The 18,514-nt window shown below is 38.0% G+C and overlaps 1 protein-coding gene across 2 annotated transcripts in view; it reads right to left on the bottom strand.

The window, feature by feature from the left end:
* Nucleotides 1-5,598: 5,598 nt before the first annotated feature.
* The window catches only part of smo (smoothened, frizzled class receptor), an 82,391-nt gene continuing 69,475 nt past the window's right edge, over nucleotides 5,599-18,514 (bottom strand). Inside the window, exons 13-15 of one of the 2 annotated variants that reach the window (XR_014440983.1) lie at nucleotides 13,935-14,151; nucleotides 9,379-10,553; nucleotides 5,599-5,613 (exon numbers count right to left, since the gene is read on the bottom strand). Coding sequence is in view for 1 of the 2 variants with exons in the window: in XM_083115163.1 (XP_082971289.1) it covers nucleotides 9,540-10,553; nucleotides 13,935-14,151 (1,231 nt within the window). In the remaining variant the exon portion in view is untranslated. Of the gene's footprint in view, nucleotides 5,614-9,215; nucleotides 10,554-13,934; nucleotides 14,152-18,514 lie in introns of those variants that run through there. The other variant, XM_083115163.1, reaches the window with a different exon arrangement.

Here is an 18,514-nt window from a genome sequence, read left to right as displayed (position 1 = left end):
GTTCGATTCCCGGTGAGAGCTCCCAAAATTTCAGCATTGACCCAGCATCGTGAGGACAATTGAGGAGCTACTTGAAAATCAGAAACAGCAGCAATGGGACTTGTTGCGCTGATCACATGTCACCCAATAAAGAGTGCCCTGGAGTAGTTAGTTAATCTTGATGTGATTGGTTGAGAGAGTTTTGGAACACCAAATTGCAGGAGTGAGAAGATAAGTGCATGAGAAATATTGATTACAGAAAAAAATATCCAGAGGAAGAACTTGCATGAAAATCTTCAACTTCAAACATATTGAGGGTTGTGTACTACCTTGTAGCAAGTGTGTGTAGAACTTTGTTTTCCAGATTTTCCTCGTACGAGTGTGCTTATAAAGAATTTCCTACTGGTTTGTTCACAGTATTGTGAATTTTAAAATGAATTTATTTAACCATTAGGGATACAAATTTGTGTTAAAATTACAACAGTATGAACTCGATTTTTGTACCCCACCCCCTAAGGATAGAAGCTCCTTTCACATTATCAATTATTACAAAGTCTTTCATTATGCTATGTATTCACACTGAGGTACCTGTACCATTTGTCAATATCCTGTGTTTTACTAATAACAATAATGCCTTATCTATAATGTTTCCTGTATCAGTGGTGGTTGTGCACTACTTTTGCAAACAAAAGGTGCTACATAGTACATAAACGTTTTTTTTTAGATGGAAAATACAATTCTACTGAATTGTCAGAAATATTGCAATTGTTACAAAAAAAAATGTTTATCTTCATGTTCCTTGCACAGCGATGCAAATTTATATATTTTAAGCTAGACATGTATAAATGGGGACGTTTCTTAAAACAATGGATGTTTACTTGAAGCAAAGAAAAATTATTCGAAGAATATACAGTGGACCAATGACTTTACGTTTTCCTACCATATATGTTCAATCCTCATGATCCAAATAAAGAAATACATCTTGATTATTATTATTATTATTATTTTAAATCTTCGAAACCTCGAAAACGTAAAATCGAGGTTCCACTGTACTTATTCCTTCGCATCATCCTAGAGCTTTGATTCATTATTGAACACTATTGTACAGTCATCTGTAATAAATGACAAAATGTAAACTTATTCTTCTACATTGGAGGATAACCCTTTCCATTTGACATGCCTGAAAAACAACAAGAGTAGCAAATAGGTTACATCTTGCATTTCTACATGGTGCTGCTTAAAATAGAATAATCTTGTGTAATTTGTCCTTGTGAACTCTCGATCGCCCCGAACTATAACGTTCCTGCTGAATAACATGAGATTAGTACTTTAACTTATAAAGAGCAAAATATAATTTGTAATAATGTTACCCTGGTTGAAAACTCAGCCAGGAATGCAACATTGGATGTTTCGGAAAGAACTGGAATTTACAGAAAAATAATACAATTACCCTGAAGAAAAAGCACACAACTTTCACACACTAGTGTAACGTTCTACAATAATAAATATTGAAATATGTAACCATCATATGAATGCTTCCCTCCAATGTCTGTAGCTTTCTGCTGACTATAATGAAGCTAAGAGGAAAGAAGGGTTGCCAAGACCTATAAAATTCTTGTAACTTCCTGTACTTGAAATCTTTGATGTCTGGTTCCATGAATTTGAACACTGCCTCCTTATATCAGTTAAGGAACCTGGCAATATGTACCTAATGGTTAGGTTATACAAGACAGTAATCAAAGGATACCAGGTTTGCCTATTTTTGGACAAACTGATGTAAAACTGTAGGTCCAGTCTCTGTTAGTTTCTCCACATAATGTAAGTGAACCAGAGATATTAAGAAACTGGTACCTCCAGGCTTTCAAAAAGAGGCATTATTCACTAAAATAAGCTTGTATGTTCAAAAAATAGATTAAAAATGTTAGTCTTATTTTTAATCTAGTAGACTTAGTATGAAACCCTGTTACACACATGGACTTTGTTGTTATTGTTGTTAATAGTGATAGAAGTGGACAATCATCGAACTGTCTTAAACAACCTGATGCCCTATGTAAATAACTACACGTTGTAAATGCCTTTCAGTGCTGTTGTTTGAGAATGGAAATAGTAGTACTAGTGGTAAAACTCAGGTTTTATGTAAATATTTTGAAGTTTGCTTTTAGTTGGTTTTACAGGATGCAATCTTGCTGTTGTATGTAACATGGTTAAGCAGCATTTATTGAAATTTGAAGCTAAAATATTCAGGGAAAATATGATGTCATGACAGCATGTTAACTACTTGAGACAGTAATTGCATTTTTCTTACTTTGTTTTTAGAGCAATTTTAAAAATATTTTCCTACAAGTTTCAACGTGTTCTTAGTGTTATGGTTGTCTCATTTTTTGTTAATGTACAAAATAACATCTATGCAATTTCCTTTGTGATCACATGTTTTAGGAATAGTGTAGCAATAAATGAGTGCTGACATTCCTACCAAATGCAAAATGATGTGATAAACGAGTAAAGCGTTTTTTGGGATGATAACATACTATACTTGTGAAAGTGTATTAAGGTTATTAATTTTATAAATTCCTTTTTTATTACTTTTTTTGCGAGTGCAAATAAAGTGGGTTTCGTGACCGGCCTGGGGTCATATTCCAATATTTTATTGGAAAGCTTTGATCTTTTAGAGTTTATAGTGGATGGTGTTTCTAGGATAACAATTATTTCTCGTGACACACACACCATTAAGATTATATATGTTACCGAGATGATAATTTTTAGAAAAATAAATGTTTCAAAATCAGTTTAATATAGTTTGATTTGTTTTACCTAACAATTTCTCCATTGTAATCAATGTTAGCACCCAGAATGCAAAATGGTTGTGTCCGGATATCACATGCTTGACTGGAAAGATAAAATAAGTCTACATATGCATTTATTCATAATCCATCTATAAAATGTACAAAAAAATACATTACAAATAATAGCTGCCCAAAAATTTGTCATGTCAAAAAATGTCAACAATTTAATAAATTACAAACACACAATTGTGTTAGTGGCACAAAATACAATTTCATTCTAGTATTCCTATATCTATGGTACTTACATCAAGAACATTTATTTACTTAAAACAATATTTGATAAAAGAAGAATGAAGTTCATTATTACATATAAAGGTACCGTGCGTTCATTTCGATCTGCAGCCGAGAGATCGGGAGAAGCGTGGCGGGCGGCGCTGACGGAGATGCCGACATTTGCGGCCTGTAATGCCCGCTTATTTTTATAGACATATGCAGACATTTATATAAATATTGCAAAACGATCACTAACCTGTGTTATAACACGCAAAAGTTCTTCTGTAATTCATCCAAGTTCTGCTCTTATATACACAAAAAAATACGCTTTAGAAACGATGTTAAGAGCCACAGATAATAAAACATTTTAATCATAGTTTTGACCAGTAACGTCCTGCTTAAGTTTATATCTTTGAAAGGGTTTTGTGCCGATGGGGATCGTTTGGAGGTTTTGAATGTGCAACACTGTATCAAGATTACGCTGTAGAAGAAACCGTTAAAAGTCAATAGTGTTCGTGAGCTTCCTTGCAATCCGAAATCTCCGAGCTCGAGTTTTTTGTTCCTTCGCGACTAGATGAAGACAGAGTTGTAAATATAGTGGCGAGCAATGTAAACCAAGAGCGTGTTAATTTCGTACTGTGCGCAAGAGTGTTATTCTTGGTTACTTGCAGTTACTTGTTTGTGTTATTGTAGTGTGTATGTGTGACGTGTCAGTGAGACGATTGGAATGCCAGCCGCAAGATTCACGTTAGAACAAAGATTTTTTTATGTATGCAGACATTTATATAAATATTGCAAAACGATCACTAACCTGTGTTATAACACGCAAAAGTTCTTCTGTAATTCATCCAAGTTCTGCTCTTATATACACAAAAAAATACGCTTTAGAAACGATGTTAAGAGCCACAGATAATAAAACATTTTAATCATAGTTTTGACCAGTAACGTCCTGCTTAAGTTTATATCTTTGAAAGGGTTTTGTGCCGATGGGGATCGTTTGGAGGTTTTGAATGTGCAACACTGTATCAAGATTACGCTGTAGAAGAAACCGTTAAAAGTCAATAGTGTTCGTGAGCTTCCTTGCAATCCGAAATCTCCGAGCTCGAGTTTTTTGTTCCTTCGCGACTAGATGAAGACAGAGTTGTAAATATAGTGGCGAGCAATGTAAACCAAGAGCGTGTTAATTTCGTACTGTGCGCAAGAGTGTTATTCTTGGTTACTTGCAGTTACTTGTTTGTGTTATTGTAGTGTGTATGTGTGACGTGTCAGTGAGACGATTGGAATGCCAGCCGCAAGATTCACGTTAGAACAAAGATTTTTTTATGTATGACACGTACCTACGTGAAAACAAACTCGTGTCGAGACGTGTGTAGGTAATTTGTACAGAAATTCCCATGCGTTTCAACTCCACACAGAGATACGGTTAGACATCTTGTCCTTAAATTACGAGAAACTGTATCGTTAAATTTTAAAACACCTAAGCAAAAACGACGGATTCTAACCGAAGCAAAACTCGATGATATTGGTGCAGCATTAGAACGTTCTCCAAACAAACCTCTACGCCGTGTTTCACAGGAGATGGGCGTGTCAAAATCATCAGCACATACAGCCACTAAGCTACTAAAATTAAAACCATACTCTTATAACACAGGTTAGTGCTCGTTTTGCAATATTTATATAAATGTCTGCATATGTCCATAAAAATAAGCGGGCATTTCAGGCCGCAAATGTCGGCATCTCCGTCAGTGCCGCCCGCCACGCTTCTCCCGATCTCTCGGCTGCAGATCGAAATGGACGCACGGTAATACATAGTCTGTTTTCAATGTTACATAACATAAAAGTAATATTCTAACAATACTGTAAAACAATCTTTCAAATTGTTGATATATAGGGTTGAGCAGGTACAAATACTGATGGCAACAAACAGACTATGGCTAAACCAATACTCTTATAAATACAGTAAAACCTCGTTAATCCAGACTAATGGGGGGGGGGGATAAGTTGACCAGTTTAACGATAGTCCGGATTAACTGAAATAACCTGGAAGTACATTATATGTATAAATTGTCCATTGGAATTACATCATGACAATGTTCCAAAGTTTTGCTGTAAAAAAAAATCAATTTCACACGAGATTTCTTCTCGTAATGTTGTTGCTTAAGATGATGCTTCCAAATAAAATTTAAGAGGTTTTATAAGTACTAAGGATGGCCATTTAAAAAAGTTGTGGACAAGATGTGACCCATTCACAGTAATACGAGCAGGCCTGCTGTTAAGTACACATTACCATTTTGAATTTCAAAAACAAAAACACATCTGGACCCAATGATTTTTACATTTGAGATTGTGGGGCCTGTTTAATGACTGACCCCTCTTCTTGTACAGAGACGTAGGAGAAGACGAACATGTGTTTTGCAAGACGTACCAAGTTCCGTAGTAGAGGCCCCATACTTTTTGATGGATCCAGCCAGTTCACACAATGATGCAGACGAAGAGTATCTCTGCACATCTGAAAGTTACATCTTTTTTGTCTGTGGTTTCTTGACTGCTCCTTAGATAAGAACTGCAATATTCGTCCCTAAACAATAGTAAAACATTCAGGTCTGCAAAATTTAATTTCTTACTAAAAAATCAACATTGGACAAAAATATGTTAAATTTAAATGCATATTTACAGTGACAAATCACTTGCAGATCTTTTCGCACAAGTGTCTTTACAAGAAAATGCTCCATTAAACTGAAAGATTCGCACAACTGCCAACATTATCATTGAAAGGGTTGCTACAAATAAAGAGCAGGAAGAAGTCAATAAGCTTGCTTGCTCCTGGAGCCGAATGAATTTGTGCCACTAATGCAGCAGCCTTTCCAAGCCATTCTGGAACCACTCTTTGATAGTCTGTTGCACTCGCAGCCCTCCACTTATCAGGTGTGAATCATGGGCCTTTTAACATTAGACAACTTGAAGCCAAATATGCTTAGCCTTGGGGGGGAGGGGGGGGGGGCATACCTGGTGTTGGAACTGAAGGGTTGAAGCCAGGGAAATCTCCCTTCTACTTTATTATGCCAGGCTCTACATTTTTTTAACAAAAATAAACTATAGTCCTTTTCAATTTCCTTTTGTTTTTAAGATATACGAGGACCATCCGGAAAGTAGTACCCGTTCGTGCCGTGTGGAGTGCTAGTGACGTGAATAGCCGCCGCTCAAGGTCAAATGACTTCAGTTGACTGACTGCTCAGTGTGTGCGAAGTTTCATAGCGCTGTTATTGTAGTTATTGTTTCTGTGAGTGTTTACAATGTTCAAAAGAATTGAAAACTCTGCTACTTGTGAAGTTAGGGCTGTGATCAGATTTCTCAACGCCAGGAATGTGCGATCTGTGACATTCACCGTCAATTAAAGAAGGTTTATGGAGAAAATGTTATTGATGAGTCATCTGTTTGGCGCTGGTGTCAAAACTTTAACTCTGGGAGGGAGAATGTCCATGATGACGAACGTTCCGGGTGCCCGTCTGTCATTACGGACAAACTGCTGAGTGAAGTTGACGAATTCATCAAGAACGATCGGCGCGTCGCACTGGATGAAATCAGTGAACAGTTTACTGATGTTTCACAAACAATTCTTCATGAAATTGTCAAAGATCATCTGAAGTATGGGAAAATTTGTGCAAGGTGGGTCCCTCGCTTCCTTACATTTCATAGTGATGAGGAACTGAAAGAAGGGGTGACTCCTTTTCTCAATGGACTGACAACAGAGGAATATGAAGCTGGGTTACAAAAACTCAACACACGTTATGACAAATGCTTAAATGTACATGGGGACTATGTAGAGAAGTAGTTTAAAGTTTGTTGTTAACAATTACAAAGTTTTTTTCAGAAAATATTTGTTAGTTTTTTTTAAAATTAAAAACTGGCACTACTTTCCGGATGGGCCTCGTAGTACAGCGAATAATCTTACCATCCGTTTCGATGAAATCTTCCTTGCACCAGCTTACTGCCACTTGTACCTGGCTTTGCCATTTTACTAACATTCAATACTGTCAGCACTGTCACACAGTGAAGTTAAAACTATTCTAAAAAACTTCACAATAAAAGTTATAATCTAGCAGATAAGTACACTTTCAACCCAACAGGCATGCCGCTTACAATGCGTTTGTTGCTGTGTAAGCCCATATCGCATTGTTTCAACAGTCGCTGCAATGTACTCCCAACACTCGAGGGAAGATAAGGTAGAAGGTGCTTGTTCTTTGTTTCCTCTTTTTCACGGAAAAAACAGTTGTACAAAATATTTGATATCTTGTCAATAAAGGGACCAAGGAAGATGTTTTTTTAAAAAAAGGGGGAAAAACTAGTCAATAAAGGGTCCAGAAAGGAAAATGTTTTAAGAAAGGGAATGTGGGCTGAAAAAGGGAAGTCAAAACCATGTAATCTTTTTTGGTGGAAGATTCCATGATCCATGTTGAAAAATAAAAAAGGACTTCCCTTTAAAATGCAGTCTAATTTAAATACACTTTATGGAGGAAAAACCATTAATTGCAATCTAAGTTGGCAACAGTGAGTTTGTGATTGCCTGATCTGGGTACTACAAATTGCCCCGCATTGTGATGCAAGGAAGGAATGGTGTTGCTGACATGGATCGTAAGGCAGCCCAAATCTTGTGCCTTAGTGTCTTGTGGCTGCTAGCTTTATCATCATGAAATGACAACAAACGTCGTTCAAGATTTTAAGCAGTGCAAAAAGAATGTAGACATACTGACAAAGAACTGAAAAGAGTCAACAAACATCAGATGCCATTCCTTGCAGCTAAAGTGCCATTTCACCAATCGAGAAGGCCACTTCAACGGCAAGTCATTTTTCTAAATTGCAAAACACATTTCCTTGGCATGTGTGAAAGTTAAAATCTAGTGTATTCTGATCCACGGGGATGTAGCCTATAAAGGGAACAAGTGCAAAAAAAAAAAAAAAATAATAAAAAAAAAAAAAAATAATAATAATAATAAAAAAAAAATGTGAACAGACTTTGAAATTATGTCAGGAAACAGATTGTCGTGAGATACTGATACCACTCGAATAATGCACACTGCATATACCATTTGTAAACAGAAGCTACATTTTTAACTATTCACTGAACTTGATCATTGACAAAAGTTAAATGGAATCGATATGACTGGATTATTGTATTCTAATCATTCATGCCATATGCAGACAGGTACTGTCATGTTGGAAGAGCACATCTTTGCCACATTCCTCTGCCACTTCTTTGTTGGCACTATTTTGGGACATGGAGGGCACATCTCCAACACCACCACATATGACCTTCCAGAACTTGCATCAGCCAGGGAAATGGGCGAAAGGTGTGTTCTTGCAACATGACAATGCACATCACCACACATTCTGGGCAATTACCTCTGGCAGGGTTACAGATTTTGCCTCATCCACCATACTTCCTTGACCTGGATCTCAGTGATAATGAACTTGTTTGGGCTATGAAAGAACACGTATGCACACTTCATTTCACAGACATTGATGAACTGAAAACAGCTGTCCAGATATTTGTGCAAGGGGCTTTCATATACATAGTGCTTCCAGAAGGGACTGGTATGCCTGCCAGTGATGCGAGTAGAAGGGAGAACCAAATGAAAACATTATTTTTGTTTGTTTTTTATCTAGTCGTCGATTTCTGTATGTAGGTTAGCACAAGTTTGCTGTATTTTAGCACAGACCTATTCCTGATCTACACATATTTTCAACTTTGAGTTAGTGCATGAGGTCCACATGCAGTCACTTGTCAGCCACTGCGAAGGCCTTTTCACCCATCTGCCTGCGAACTGAGTCCATTGTCGAACTTTCTCCTCCATTAGTAAACGTGCTGGTGTGGTAAGGATGCACAGAGATATTGAATTTTTATTTGCAGAGAAATTTCTGTAATTTTTAGGCTGACAGAGGGCAAGAAACCACTTCACTGGTGTGTACAGGAAGTGCCAAAAAAAAATGGCATTTTGAAGCTCATTGATTAGTGTTGCAGCCTTGAGGTCGTTTTGCAAATAACAGTTGATGCTTCATGTAAATTTGAGCTGTATACAGTCTGCCCTACAACTTTTATTGGATTTTAAGGTTTTCACTCAACTCATATAATACATTCAGTTTCAAAGTACTAAAATTCCTGAGAAAAGCTGCAACGTATTCCCTATAAATTTAGAACAATATAAAACAATCACGCGAGTTTTTCATTAAAAATATTTTTGAATACAATTTCATTTTACTTGTGAATTTCAACGAAATAACAGATTTTAATGGGAGTGTGAGGTTAATCAGAACTTTGGTAAATGGAGGTAAGAAATGTACTGACCTGTTTTATGCACTAATATAGAGGACTTTCGTTTTGGTTGTCTCTCACTCTTGAAAACAGCATGACCTTGACACTTGTGAGTCATGAAATACAAAGCTTCAAGATAAAAACTATCTACAGGTAATAAAATTAATGAAGTCTTTAAATGCAAAAGCACATGATCACTGCAATGAAGATTTCTGCGTCACACATTTTCCACCCACACCCACGTCATTCGCACTTCTACTTCTCGCTTCCTTCTGATTCCTCTTCATTTCTGATGCTTTGCACGCACAGAGCTCTTCCGACAACTTATGCGCATTATAGCTATACTTGAGAGATCGATCGACAACTCTGCCCTTATCTAGAAAATCTCCTTTCCTCCCACAATTCACTGAATGAACCGACGTCGAAGACACTCCACTAGTTTGCTGAGACTTGCTTGATGACTTCCCAAAGCACGGTGTCACCTGAATCCCACGACTGATGCAACGGACGGAATCGTCATTTGACGCCAGCGTCTGCAACTCTATGTCGATAGACGTCTGCGTTGCTATGTCCTGGTTGCTTGCTTGCACGCCGACGTCACTGAACTGTTTGATTCTCTGAGAACCGACGACGGACTGAGATGAACAATTCGGACACTCACTCGTCACTTTGGCTCTTGATGCCCTGGAAGATTGGCCACGCACTAGAGAATGGCACGAGGCAGATTCTGCTCCGTGAGCGGAACAGTTACCACACTCACTGTTCACTTTTTGTCTGGACGTTCGCGATGAGTGTCCTCGCGGCAAAGAATGACAAGAAGCAACTTCTATCGTCTGGCAGTTGCTCAGAGGTAAAGACTCAACATTCCGATCGATGCTTTGGCAGAATTTCACATCGTCGGTTATGTTCGCGGCCACAATTTCAGACGTCGAAGGTTCCGGGTCACATGCATTCCCTTCCTGCACTTTAACCTCCTTCTCTTCGCCACATGTGATGAAGTGCGTCTTCTCCACCATCATGCCTTCATCTTTTGAGTTATTATCATCGCTGCTCGTCAGATTTTGCCCTGGAAGCTGGAAGCCAAGGCCTTTCATCCTCTCCAGCAAATCTGTTGTTCCATTGAGGCCTGCATTTCCGTCTCTTCTCTTCGTTAAATTAGGAGCTCTGATTGGTATACTGGGATTGCCAATGGTTAGTGCAGACAGTATCTACAGTTAAAAAAAACAAAATTTCAGTATAATGAAAGAAAAAGAGAAAAATCTGGCACTAAAATATTTTTTTATCCTTCATGCTTCTTATACAAATCTACTGAAGACCCCAGGGCACAGTTTTGCATAACATGCATATTATATAAATTCTGTCAAAATGCACTCCAATTATTTTCCTGTAGTTTACGGTTATTACAAGCATAAGAAAACAGATTTTCTTTGTGACGTTTCAGGAGAACACACACTCCCTTCATCAGACATTTATTTTCATTTTGACTAAAGATACAGTTATAACAATGGTTAGTAATTTTTTAAACAAAAAGAATCCATTATATAATGGATGTTGTCAATGTTATATTGTTGTAATATAGCAACTTAACTGTGAAAAGAAGCAGCCTGTTTTTTTGTTTTTTTTAATAACCGTAAACTACAGGAAAATAATTCTACAATGCAAGCAATACGTACATACAAGAAAAACTATGCACTCCAATACTGAACAAAAGTTTCTGATGTATTCTAGATTAAATGCACGCCCATGAAAATAGGCAACTGGGCAGAATTGTGCAGGTACCACATATGGGAAAAGCCATGTGAGAGCAGAACAAAATTAGCTGGTTCCCGCGCACTGTGTGGCAATGTCAACAGGGCTGCGTTGCCATTCGAGAGTCAGACCGACATATCCGCTCGTGTCAGTAGTATGTATGACATGGATTACAAAGACCCCCTGTACAACAAGATATTTCAGTTTATGAAACCTTGAAACACACGGGGTTGTGCTCTGACATGCGCCTAATTTCATGGCCGTGCGTTTACTCATTTATCCTCATGTTGACAGTTGAGAGAGAGAGAGAGAGAGAGAGAGAGAGAGAGAGAGAGGAGTGAGAGTAAGTGAGTGAGTGAGTGAGTGAGTGAGTGAGTGAGTGAGTGTGAGAGAGTGTACCCCTTGCCTGCAAAACCACACTGGATTTTTCGCCTATACCAGCTAAATTGTTTTCATTAATACCTCTCATTTAATATGGAGAAACTAGAACTCACTTTATCCACGAAACTGTTTTTTCTTCTTCGTTCTATTAATGAGGATGGTGGCAGTGGCCACTGAAATTAATAGAACGAAGAAAAAAAACAGTTTTACGAAAGTGAGTACTAGTTTCTCCATATTTATATACTACTGCATCTCTCCTTTCCCAATTATGAACCTCTCCTTTAGTAATGATATTCCACATTTAGATATTACATCTGTTAGAATTCCTTATGGAGCATTGAAGTGAATCTCCATGTGGTTTTGTAGTTGTCTAAATTATTCGTGATAGTCTTGTGGTAATTTCTATCACAGATATGTAGACAACAGTGAATGTAAGCCACACGGATATCCAGTTGACTGCTTTAGAAGGAATTCTACAGAGGTTGTTTCCGATCTATGGTGACGATTTCAAACTGCATCTACTTTAAGAGAAACCATGTCGCCACCATCGAGAGTGCTCTATTTGATGGCCCTGCATCTTGGCAATTGCCCAACAGCAAAGTTTCCACTGTAGGAGACTGGCATCAGGTGACTTCACTGGAATGTCTGTGAAACGAATGGCACGAATTCCAATTTCATCTGCCATTTTTTGAAGAAAGAGCCAGGTTGAGCTAGATGTGTGCCTTGACACATTGTTTTGAGGTTATGAACATGCCCCTTGCGTCGCTTTTCCAAACCCAAATCGCGGTGAATCATGGTGTGCACCGTCTTCAGTGATATTTGTAGCCGGTTTACGATACTTCTCTGTGTGGCTGGATTCTCCCTGATGACCTGTGCCCGGACGTCCCAAATTGTACCTGGTGTGCGGCTAGTGGCAGGCCGGGGGTTGGCCTGTTTCTGCCCCATAGGAATCATCCCACGCCTCGCCTTACCTGCCCCTTTCAACACCCATGATATGCCATTCTTGGACACAGTGAATCCACACTCCTTGCACAGTTTTATAATGGCACTATCACAGTAGTTTACGTAGGAAAGTGCAGATACGTAACCCTCCCAATATGCACTGATTTTCGGCGGCATTCTTCCTGATACGCACTGGCCACACCTGTCATTCACAGTCAACGGTCCAACGTGCCCACACGACTGACAGCTTTGTTCTCTTCCCACTTGGTGGTGCTGCAAGAGGTGTTCAATTTCGTCACCATAGATCAGAAACAACCTCTGTAAATGGGTAATTTTTCAGAATTTGGAACATTTTTGAAATGACTGTTGGTGCAGGTCGAATGTAGTAAAAAATTGAATCTAATTTCCGTGCACCTTCCCCTTCATCAGTTCAACACTGCCCATAAATAAGCATGCTCCACGCTGCCCCTCCCCTCCACATGGGTGTATGATGCACAAGTCGTGGGTCTGCGCAAGCTCATTTGCCTGTGGTTCCACTATACCTAACTTATTCCAAAACAAAACCCACAGGTAGCCACACAAGTAAAACATATGATAAAAACAAGCGAATTACTAACTTTATCCAAGAGACTTACTTGCTTCAAGCAACAAGTTTCTAAGTGGATAGTGGCAGGGACCACTAAGATTAATAGAACCATTAAATTAAGTCTTGTGAATAAAATTTGTAATTCGCTTACAAGTTGAGTAACATGTTACATAACTAGGGGCATGCATATTTCGTTTTTCACAAAAAAATGAAATTTGAAAAAAAAAAACAAAAAAAAAACAACACACTGTAGTGTTAATTTTTCATGTGTTTGAAAGATGTGAGATGAATTTTGTGACCATGTTTTGTCACGAAATACCGCGAAATGAACTGCAAAAAGCTAAATTAACTCAAACACGAAATTCAGGGTTTATTCACAGACACGACACCTTCTGAGGTCTGAATTATCCTGAGAGTTATGCAATTCTCGGAAAAGTTATTAATTCTGCTGTTAATATTGGAGAAGCAAAAATGAACTCCTTTACACAGATATAAACTTAATACTCTTATAACTACATAAATGTGCTATTAGAAGTGAAATGTTAATTCTGTGGAATAAGTAGTTTTTAAATCAAATTTAGGATTATATTCACAATTTTAAAATCAAAATGTCGTTTTATATACCACTTTTCATCCAATTTTTCACCGCTATAACACCAATATTTTATTTTATTTACCGCTTTTGAACCCGAAATTGACACCGTTTTTGTACAGAAATTTTGCTTTTTTTATTTACCAAAAATATGTGCCTCTATACATAACGCATCTTCTATTCCAAATACAATGGAACCTCGAATTTACGTTTTTCAGGGAACCAAGTTGAAAGAACTTAAAATGCAGAAAAAATTAAAATCCGAGAAAATTTTATAGCATTTTGCTCTGTTGGGACCATGAACATTGAACGTATAATGTGGGGAAAATGTAAAAGTACCTGAGCACCCAACTGACTCTCCTGAGATGTAGTGCTTCCTCGTCTCGTCAGCAGAGGACCAACTCTCATTCTCTTTCTTCCGAATTCTCGCTTCCTTCTCTTCCGTATCTTTCCACCCATTGTCGATGCCTGGTTGATTGAAGTCTGGCGCTCCATTTCGGCCACCTGGACAGACATTTGGGAATCCAAAGAATGTCTGTACGACTCAACGGAAACCCTGAAATCAAAGAAATGATGAATAGGTTGGTTTGTTGTTTGACACTGTTACTGCCTTGACTGTGTATGCCTTGGGCTTTGGGTACCCATGTGAAATAATGGTTTCCAAATTCATTTAATATTGATCAAAAGTAGGGATGTGATGAAGCTGAAAATTTACCGATGCCGATGTACTCACCGATAATTTTTGGAAACGATACCGATGCCGATATTTAACCGATTCCGATAATAAGATTATTAAACAGAAATGGGATGTTATTTTCAGCATGACAAAAATAAATTTGCTATGTACATTTGTATTGCATATCATATGTATATACATATATATATTCTCAAGAGATGCGAATGTACATTTGCATCTACAAAAGGTGGTTATGTGAACCTTTAAAAAGAACATGGATTCTCAAGAGATTTTACATTAGTGACAAAGAGAGAGAAAGAGAGGGGATAGACGAAGTACGAATGGGAGAGGAAAGAGGAGTTTCATTAAGAGAGAGAGAGAGAGAGAGAGAAGAAGAAGGAGGAGGAGAGATATTTTTTTCTTTCTTTCTCTTTCATATTTCCGCACGAGAGAAAACAGAGAGAGAGAGAGAGAGATATAATCTTCTTTTCCTCTCTCTCTCTCTCTTAAGGCGCCTTACTTCCACCCCGATGCCCGTCCTTCTCTTCTCTCTCTCTTTTGCCCTCCTGCTCTCCTCCAGTGCTACACAAGCAGTTCTTTGAAATGCAAAATTAATTCCTGTTCTTAATGTTGGAAATTTACTGCTGCCAGATTCAACTTCAGAAACACGAGTTTTGGAAGCAGTTCAGGAAGTAACCTCCTACTTCTCTTATCGCAAATCTGTCCAGCAACACTGAACGCTCGTTCACTGAATACTGATGCAGCAGGTATGCCCAAGTATTTTCTCACCACTTGTTTCAGGTTTGAATACTCACTTTTGAATTTCCAATACAACAGCAGATCCTGGTTCAGCAATGTACTGTTTTATTTCCGATTTTGAGTTAGGTGGATCATCTGAATGAGAGTTTGCAATAATTTTATTACAAAAACTCTACAATAATGATGAATCATAACCTAATTTTCAATAAATCATACAAAATGAAAATATAAAACTTATTAGAAGGTAAAACTCTAGTATAATCTGTACCGGTTCAAATATCGAATTTTTGCCGATGCCGATGTGTCAATTTCTGCCGATTTTTATACATCTGTAATCGGCTTCGGCACATCCCTAATTAAAAGTAAAACTTTCAGACTGGTAAAGGTAAAAAAAAAAGTAAAGTTCTCGTGTGTATAGCACCATGCCATAAAGGCACATTTAGGGACCGTGGAGGTAGGGCCCCACATATTCTCGATCTCGGTAACTTTGGAGGTGATGTGATTAGCACCACACTCCAGCTACCTTTACTGCCCCTATTGATTTGAGGTTTGGTGAGCCCCAGAGCTGCTTTATGTGGGGACAAGGCTGGAAAAATTCCGACCTTATATCAACCACCCTGGGAATCTAACCCAGGTCTCCCCACTGGTAGTCAGATGCCCTACTCACTAGACCACCACTGCTCTCATAGATTGATATGGTATAATTTACATGGAAAAAACCATTAAAATTTGTAAATAATCTGTACTACTGTGATTTGTTGCAATTTTCAAGTATCGGTATTGGTGGGTTTCAGATTGAGCATTGGCATTATTATCGGTACCAGTTCCGACTTATAATAATTATAACACCATTAAGCCCTGTTTCCATGATATGAAAAACTAAATATGCTGACTAAGGCAGTAATTTATTTTATTATAAAACAAAATAAACGTAACGTTTCAACCTTCTAGCAAGGTCTTCTTCAGACTCTGCACCAAGTACAAATGTAACAAGGTACAAAAACAGGACGATATATATACACAAACATTACTCCCCTCCAGAGTACTAGAAAGTTGTCCTGGAACATTCTAGCAGGTGACTTTCCCTTGTCAACTGTACTGTCAACTAAACATATTTACTTCCATCTAGAATGTTGCTGGACTCTTTACCTCACGCTCTTTTTCCTTCATTCTTCTTCCTTCTTCTCTCCTCTTTCTCTTTTGTCCTTTCCACTCTTTCTAACACCTTCTTCCATTCTTTGTTTATCTTCAGTCCCCGATTCCAGTTCAATGTGTCTTCTTCACCTTTCTTCTCTATTTCCTTGGCTTCCTTCCATTTTCTCACTACGAGGGTCACTATTTATATTTTGACCCTTGGCAACACTGATTGAAGTTAGGCGCGATTTGACGTTTGCACGGAATCGTCTTGCATTATTGACCATAACGTACTTCAAATGTTTTGTCAATAGCTTCATTTGTGTTGTTTATGTTGCCTTGGAGTTTGTGCGACAACAATAAAATGGAATTAACTCGTGAACATTTTCGTGCGATGATTTTTTACGATTTTCGACGTGGATTATCAAGACAAGAGTGCATCGATCAACTTACTTCCACGTTTGGTGATGAAGCCCCATCCTTTGCCACTGTGAAACGCTGGTATAACGAATTTAATCGTGGCCGCCATTCGCTCACCGACGAGATTCGCGAAGGTCGTCCAAAATCAGTTGTTGTTCAAGAAAACATTGATGCTGTGCAAAACCTAATACTGCAAGATCGTCATGTGACATACTGTGAGATTGAGGCAACCATAGGCATTACTTCCACCAGCATATATAAAATATTACATGATCATTTAGCTGTGAGAAAGGTATGTTCTCGTTGGATCCAACACAATTTGACAAAAACTCAAAAAGACGCTCGCGTCAATTGTTGCAAACAAATGTTCAATAAATACAATCGTGGTGCTTCAAAAGACGTATATAAGATTGTAACAGGTGACGAATCATGGATATATGCATATGAGCCGCAACGTAAACAGCAGTCGACTGTATGGGTGTTTCAAGATGAACCCAATCCAACAAAAGTTGTTCGCGCTCGAAGCACATCGAAACAAATGGTCGCCTGTTTTTTTGCGAAAACTGGTCATGTGGCAACTGTGCCTTTAGAGGTACGTAGAACGGTCAACTCTGAATGGTACACAACAATTTGTTTGCCAGAGGTCTTCGGTCAAACACGGAAAACAAACAAACGCCGTCGGATCATTCTTCATCAAGACAATGCCAGCTGTCACACATCTCGTCTAACAACCGACTTTATGAACAGTCAAAAAATCGAATTGATGGGTCATCCGCCGTACAGTCCTGATTTGGCAACCAATGACTTCTTCTTGTTCCCGAATGTCAAGAATAAATTGCGTGGACAACGATTTTCGTCGGCGGAAGACGCCGTTGATGCGTTCAAAAACCATATTATGGAGGTGTCTCAAGAAGATTGGAAAAACTGCTTTGACAAATGGTTCAAACGAATGCAAAAGTGTATTGACCATAAAGGAGAATACTTCGAAAAACAATAAAGCAGTTTTCAATGCCAAATTCCTGTTTTTTCATTGTTAGGCTCAAAATATAAATAGTGACCCTCGTATTATTCTCTTCTCCCTTCCTATCTGCTTAGCCTCATCCCACTCTGTCATGTCTTGTTTCTCTCGTGTGTTTAAATATCGCATTTCTCTCTCTCTTAAGTCGTACATCATCCCTATGTTGTTTCAACCTGTCTTTCAGACTCTTTTTCGTTTCTCCTATGACATTCTTTACATTTCACTTCGTAGATAATCCTTTCCTCTTTTCTGTTTTCCTTTTTCTTGTTTGAATTTTTCGCTATTCTTAAGATGCTTCTCCCTCCCTTCCTGTAAGTTTTAATGCCGCTTTCCTAAGCACTTTGAATATCTTTTCTGAAGGAAAAAGTGCATGAGATAAAGAGTCCAACCACATTCTAGATGGAAGTAAATATGTTTAGCCTCTTAGATGAAAGTACATTTGACAAGGGAAAGCCACCTGCTAGAATGTTCCAGAACAACTTTCTAATAGTCTGGAGGGTAGTAATGTTTGTATATATATATATCATCCTGTTTTTGTACCTTGTTACATTTGTACTTGGTGCAGAGTCTGAAGAAGACCTTGCTAGAAGGTTGAAACGTTACATTTAGTTTATGTTTTATAATAAAATAAATTACTGCCTTGGTCAGCATATTTAGTTCTTCTAATAATAATGTTTTTAATGTTTTGCTGCAACTTTAAAAAAAAGAAGCCAAGAATACAGTTAATCTTTCTTAAAGAAAGAATTCATTCAGATCTACATTTATTCCGGTATCAATAACTACCACATTATTCCTGGAAAAGTAACTCTATAACTTCAATAGCAAATACTGTAATGGTGATGTCCTGCACCTATTACATTTGTTTCTCATCATTATCACAACATTCAGTGAGAATATATAACTACTGCTCAC

This window comes from Lepisma saccharinum, chromosome 30, assembly GCF_977018435.1.
Source record: "Lepisma saccharinum chromosome 30, izLepSacc3.1, whole genome shotgun sequence".
Classification (NCBI taxonomy): Eukaryota; Metazoa; Arthropoda; class Insecta; order Zygentoma; family Lepismatidae; genus Lepisma; species Lepisma saccharinum.
Note: the sequence above shows the minus strand (reverse complement) of the source record. Positions and strands in the feature narration are given on the sequence as shown.